The sequence below is a fragment of the Pelodiscus sinensis genome, chromosome 30, assembly GCF_049634645.1.
Source record: "Pelodiscus sinensis isolate JC-2024 chromosome 30, ASM4963464v1, whole genome shotgun sequence".
Classification (NCBI taxonomy): domain Eukaryota; kingdom Metazoa; phylum Chordata; order Testudines; family Trionychidae; genus Pelodiscus; species Pelodiscus sinensis.
The window spans coordinates 13,691,388-13,697,446 of NC_134740.1; the positions used below are offsets into that span (position 1 = coordinate 13,691,388).

Here is a 6,059-nt window from a genome sequence, read left to right on the forward strand (position 1 = left end):
TCGGAGCTGGAGGAAGGGTGCGGGAGCGGGTTGGTGGATTGGAGTGGATAGGAGGGTGCAGGAGCGGAACACCCTCTTCATCCAGGGTCAGGGTTTACATACCCAGAAAGAGAAAAGAACCAGTGCTGCTCAGGAGAGATCAAATCCCACCCAGCTGATTAGCAGAGCACCTACAGCTAGGTCATTTTTTTGGTTTCTACGTGTGGTGCACATTCACACATGCCTCGGTGCACATACAATTATTCCACACAAGGACAGACAACATTACCGGGCACATTAGCTCACAGAAATCTCTACAACCACTGTGCTGGCCTGCTCACTGTGCTATATGGAGACAAGACAAGACGTCAACAAATCCACACAGAGTATCCCCATTTCTCATTTAAGATGAGACTCCAGGGACATTTTCAACTTAATTTTGGACTTTTTTGCCCAAATCACCCAGGTCACTCTGAAAAACTCAGATTTCAAAGGTATTTAGGTGCCCAATGGGCGTTTCAAGAGCGTCTTCCTGCCCAATACCCATCTTTTACTTGGGACCTAAACAGCTTTCAAAACCTGGCCCTTAACTGTTGTCTAGGACTTGCTTGATTTTTGTAGGCAAGTCACGTATTTAGCGATGGCTTTGCTCAAGGCTTCCTTGAACTCTCTGTTTCTCAGGCTATAGATGAGTGGGTTGGCCAGGGGGGTCAGGACCGTGTAGCAAAGGGAAAGCACTTTTTTCAGGATTCTTGGCGTCTCGAGTTTCAGGAGCGTGTATGCAACCAGGATGGTCCCGTAGAAAATAGTCACCACAATGAGGTGGGAGGAGCAGGTGGAGAAGGTCTTCTGCCGCCCAGTGGCGGATGGGATCCGCAGGATGGTGGCGATGATACACACGTAGGACGACACGGTCAGGAGAAACGGAGGCAGGGTGAATACACAGGCCATGATAAAATCCAGCAACACCATCAGACGCTTGTCCCCGCAGCCGAGCTGTATCAGCGGGACGGGATCGCAGTAAAAATGGTCAATTTCATTCGGGCCGCAGAATATCAACTGGGACATGAATAACACAAAGACGGCAGTCGCCAAAAACCCACTTAGCCAGGACCCGGCAGCCAACTGGACGCAACACCTGTTATTCATCAGAACTAAATAGTGCAAGGGCTTGCAAATGGCTAAATACCGATCGTAAGACATGGCCGCCAGGAGGTAGCATTCGGTAGAGGCCAGTGCACCAAAGAAATACATCTGTGTGAAGCAGCCATTAAATAAAATTGTCCTGTTCCCGGTCCGGAGACTGGCCAACACCCGGGGCAGGAGGGTGGAGCTGTAGCAGGTCTCCAAGGAGGACAGGTTCCCTAGGAAGAAGTACATAGGGGTGTGGAGGCGTGGATCGGCCACCACCAGTGCCACGATGAGGGTGTTCCCAGCCACGGTGGCGACGTAGATCACTAGAAACAGCAGAAAGAGAAAAATGTTCTGGTCAAGGAGACCCCCGAATCCCAGGAGAATGAATTTTGTCATGTCTGTTTGATTGCCCCGCTCTGGGTCCGCCATGGGTTGAGACTAGGAAGACAAAACAGAAGGTGCATCAAACCAGAAGACCACAGAGTTCACAGATAGTCAAGTGCCGTCCGTAAATGCACCAAAATCTCCTTTTTCCTCATAAGAACATCAGAATAGTCAGACTGGGTCAGACCAAAGGTCCATCCAGACCAGTGTCCGGTCTGCCGACAGTGGCCAATGCCAGATGCCCCAGAGGGAGGGAACAGAACAGTGATCCCATCCAATGATCCCTCCCCTATCACCCATTTCCAGGCAAACAGAAGCTAGGGACACTCTTCCAATGGTTAATGGCCATGGACCTCACCTTCATGAATCTATCTACCTCTTTGTTGAAGCCTGTTCAAGTCCTAGCCTTCACCATATCCTCTGGCAAGGAGTTCCACAAGTTGATGGTGCACTGAGTGAAGAAAAACTGCCTTTGGTTTGTTTTAAATCTGCTGCCTCGCCTACTGACCAGCCCTAGTTTTGGATCTAAAGAGAGACCCGAGGGGCAAATGTCTCAGGCCCAGTCTCCCCAGTCTTTATCGTGAGGGCTGGGGAAAGAGGCTGGGTTTGCAGTCACCGTGGCTGGAGCAAACAGGACTCTTCTGGCTTGGGGCGAGGTGGGGAGGGGGCAAAGGATCCCTGGGGTCCAGTATGCTTCCCCCCTACCATGGTCCTGGGACCGAAGGAGCTGTCTGCCCCGGTCACGGTCAGATCGTCTCCAGGGCCGGAGGGGCATTTTCTCCCAGCTTCAATCCTGCAGCCAGAGGATCCCTGGCCCCTGAGCTGACCCCCCCGGCCAGGAGGAGCTCTCACCCCCCCCCCCCAGGGGTCTGGCTTGAGATGGGACCCAACGGAGCACACGATAGCTGTAGCCCAGTATATTCATCCCTGCAAAGGCCGCTGGGATGCAAATTGGAAACACAAATAATCCCAGTTCTACACACAAAATTAGAAGCACAACCCCCCAACCCTGTCCTCACCTCCCTCTGCCCCTGCTCTGTCCCCTCCCTGCCTCTTCCCCAAGGGGGCCTGGGGCAATAGTGAGGCCAGGACCAGCAAGAGGAGGTGATGAGGGGCGTGCAGGAACGGTCCCCATTCGCTTTACTCCTCTGGCCTTGTCGTTCCCTTTCCTGTCCTCCTCCCGTCCCGGAGAGGGGTTTCAGCAGAGCAGAGCAAGCAGGTTTGTCTTGCCTTGCTTTCCCCACCATGGAGGGCTGGACTTCTTCTGGAGGCTCTATCTCCCAGCACTGGCTGTTGGCCAACCCCTTCCACGCATGGTGTTCGGGGACATGTGATTCCTTGTGCCCCTCCACACATCACCCCTGCTTGCTAGCCCTCACAAACCACACCATGGAGTCATTGTGGAGAGGTCTCTGACACCATCCACTCAGTGCGTAGGAGAGTCAAAAATATATATATTCAAAGAAAGCTAGGAACCTTTAGGAAAGGCCAGACCGGGGTACGTCTAGACTGCGGCACTATTTTGGGATACCGGAAATAGCTATTCCACCTCTTTTGAATCTGTTATTTCAGAATAGATTTGGAATTAACGGGCTTGCTGTTCCAATGTCCCTGTAGCCCTTGCTCCTCGAGTTTATTTCGAATAGCAGTTTATTTCGAAAGTAGACCAAAATAAGATATGCAAATTGCGTGTCTTCCTTCGGCCTGCGGGTGCAGTGTAGGCGTACTGTACCCATCATAAAACAGAACCCGTCACACACCCCAAATACTGTGCGTGTCCCCATTTCTCAAAGGATGTATATGAAGGAGAGAAGTTACGGCAAAAGCAAACGAAAGTGATTAGGGGTACATCTACACTGCAAAGGTATTTCGGGATACCAGAGGTATCCCAAAATAGCTACCCCACGTCCAAGGAATGCGCCCGTTATTTTGAAATATTTTTCAAAATAACATACATGCTATTTCGCTATCCCTGCAAGCCTCATTGGAGATGTGCCGAATTTTGAAATAACCTATTTCAAAATAAAATCAAAATAAGATATGCAAATTCCATACTGCAAATTGCGTATCTTATTTCGAGTAGAGTGCAGTGTAGACACACCCTAGGAGAAGAGAACCCCTTTTAAAGGAGGAGAGATTGAAAAGCCTTGGGCTGTTCAGCTGAAGGAGGAGATGACTAAAAGAGGATATGGAAGTGGTCAATACAGTCATGGCTTGGGTGATGAAAATCAGTGTGGAAGTGTTGTCTACCCCTTCACATAACACAATCCGTAGGGGCCACCCAATGAAATGAATAGGCAGCAGGTTTCAAACCTACGTAAGGAAGTACATCTTCTCCTGATGCAGAGCCATCCTATGCATGTTGGTGCCAGGGTGGGTGTGAAGGTCAGAATTAATAAAAAAACATTGATATGTTCCGGGAGGATAGGTCCATCAATGGGACGTCCGGGAACACAACATACACAACGCCATGCTTTGGATGTCCCTAAATCTATAACAGAGAAGCTGGGAGTGGACAAAAGACAGATCATTTAAAACTCCCCTGGTTGGCTAGTTCCATCTACTGCATCTGACATTGGCCATCTTCAGAGAAGACTTCTGGCCTGGATGGACCTTCAGTCTCCTCCAAACCACCTCATTCCAGGTCAGATGGACCTTCGATCTCCCTCAAATCACCTCATGCCAGGTCAGACGAACCTTTGAGCTCCCCCAAACCACCCCATGCCAGGTCAGATGGACCTCTGGTCTCCCCCAAACCACCTCATGCCAGGTCAGATCAACAGGAATGAAAATGACAGTTTGTTCTTCGGGTACTCAGACATTGACGCAACATATCAGCAAAACCGTTCCTGTGCTCTCACCTACCTAGTGTCTTGTTGGGGCCGAAAAACCCCCGATACAGAAATGCAACTGTGATGAGGGGTGGTCACAGCAGATCCCTGGGGGGAACTCCCGGGGTGCTCACACGGCCACTACCACTCGCCTTCCCGCTCTCTGGGGCTCCTCCCCACCCAGTCCTGCTGGGCCAACTCCGCTCGTCTTCCCCGGCCGAGGCCCCAAGCTGAGATCCCTGCCCCCCCCCAAAACAGCACAGACACCAAACCACTTCAGGTCCGAGGTGAGGGCAGTTTAGGGCCCATCTCTCTGGGATACCGCTCCCCACATGGGATCAAACCCAAATGAATTATTTGAGTGAGCCCCCTTTGGCAAAGGCCGGGGGAATGTGCCCACTGGTTGCCCCTCCAGGCAACAATTATTGACACTGGGCTTGATAGCAAATCAAAGTGATTTTATGAAGCACAGGCAGTCGGATTCGAGTGGGAACAAGCGAGAACAGGCCGAGCCAAGCAGGTTACAAACTCAAAAGTAACCAAAAACGCTTCACTAATTTTGACACTAAAATCCTCATCACAAATTTCTTATCAACTCGACCTCAGACTGTGTTTGTTCCAGCTGCACCCTCAAAAACAGCGTCATCCCCTCCCCTGGAGTCTCTGGTTCACCTTCCTCGGGTGTGTCCAGCCAGCCAAAGACAAAAGACTCCAAATTTCCTATTGTTTTTACAGATTCCCTTATTGGATGGGGAGTCACCGGTCCCGTCCCTACCGACCACGGCTAAGCCATAAGGACCAAAGGCTGTTTGCATAGGACCGCCCAGACACTGTGGCCCCACTTGATGGCTTTCCATTTATACATTTAAAAACCATAAAGTATCCCCCACTCCATGGGTCTGATTTCACACCCAAGAGGGATCCACACACCAAAATAAGAGAAACAGACCCAGCCAATCATGACATGAAGATGGACGGTCACATGCAATAATTTTCTCCAAGCACCTTTCAGTGAGGTGCGTTTATGTCCACACGTCCATTTTATAAAGCATGGGGAACGAAGGGCCCATCACAGCAACATTGTGCTGTTGACAAATTTGAGTATGGAGGGAAACAAAGGCTACGTCTAGACTACGCGCCTTTTTTGAAAGAGGCGTCTAGACTACAATCAGTACTTTCGAAAAAGCAAACCGCATTTTCATCCAGGCAGTCTGGATGCTCTCTTTCGAAAAAGCACAGTTTTTCGAAAGAGCACTTTCGAAAAAAGGTGTTCTTCCTCCTAAAACGAGGCTTTCCGTGGTCAAAAAACCTGTCGCATTCTTTCGATTTATTTTCGAAAGAACACGGCAACGGTCTTGACGCAGGGGAAGTTTTTTCGAAAAACCCCTGTCATCTAGACACACCCAAAACGAATCTCTACATCAACTAGAATGTGGAATTAAATATTTCCGTTGAGTCTACCTGGATTAAACACATCCCTTCTAATGAAAATCACCCCCGACATCTCCCTGCTGGCTTAATGTTTAGTGCTCTGTTTGCAAACCAATATTTATTTCCATCCTCCTAAGTGGACCAGGCTTTCTTAGGTCAGGTCATGCAAATCTGTGATCTTTCTTTAGGACAATGATGGTCATAGAAATGACTCCTAGAAACGTCAGGCTGGAAGGGACCTCGAAGAGTCAACTCGTCCAGCCCCCTGCCGTGAGGCAGGATAAGTCACCATCATTTTTA

General features: G+C 49.9%; 1 protein-coding gene across 1 annotated transcript; it reads right to left on the reverse strand.

Moving 5' to 3' along the window:
• Positions 1 to 576: 576 nt before the first annotated feature.
• LOC102449233 (olfactory receptor 6B1-like) lies at positions 577 to 1,542 on the reverse strand. Its single transcript, XM_006132666.2, has one exon. The coding sequence runs from the start codon at positions 1,540 to 1,542 to the stop codon at positions 577 to 579; it is 966 nt and encodes a 321-aa protein (XP_006132728.1).
• Positions 1,543 to 6,059: the final 4,517 nt, after the last annotated feature.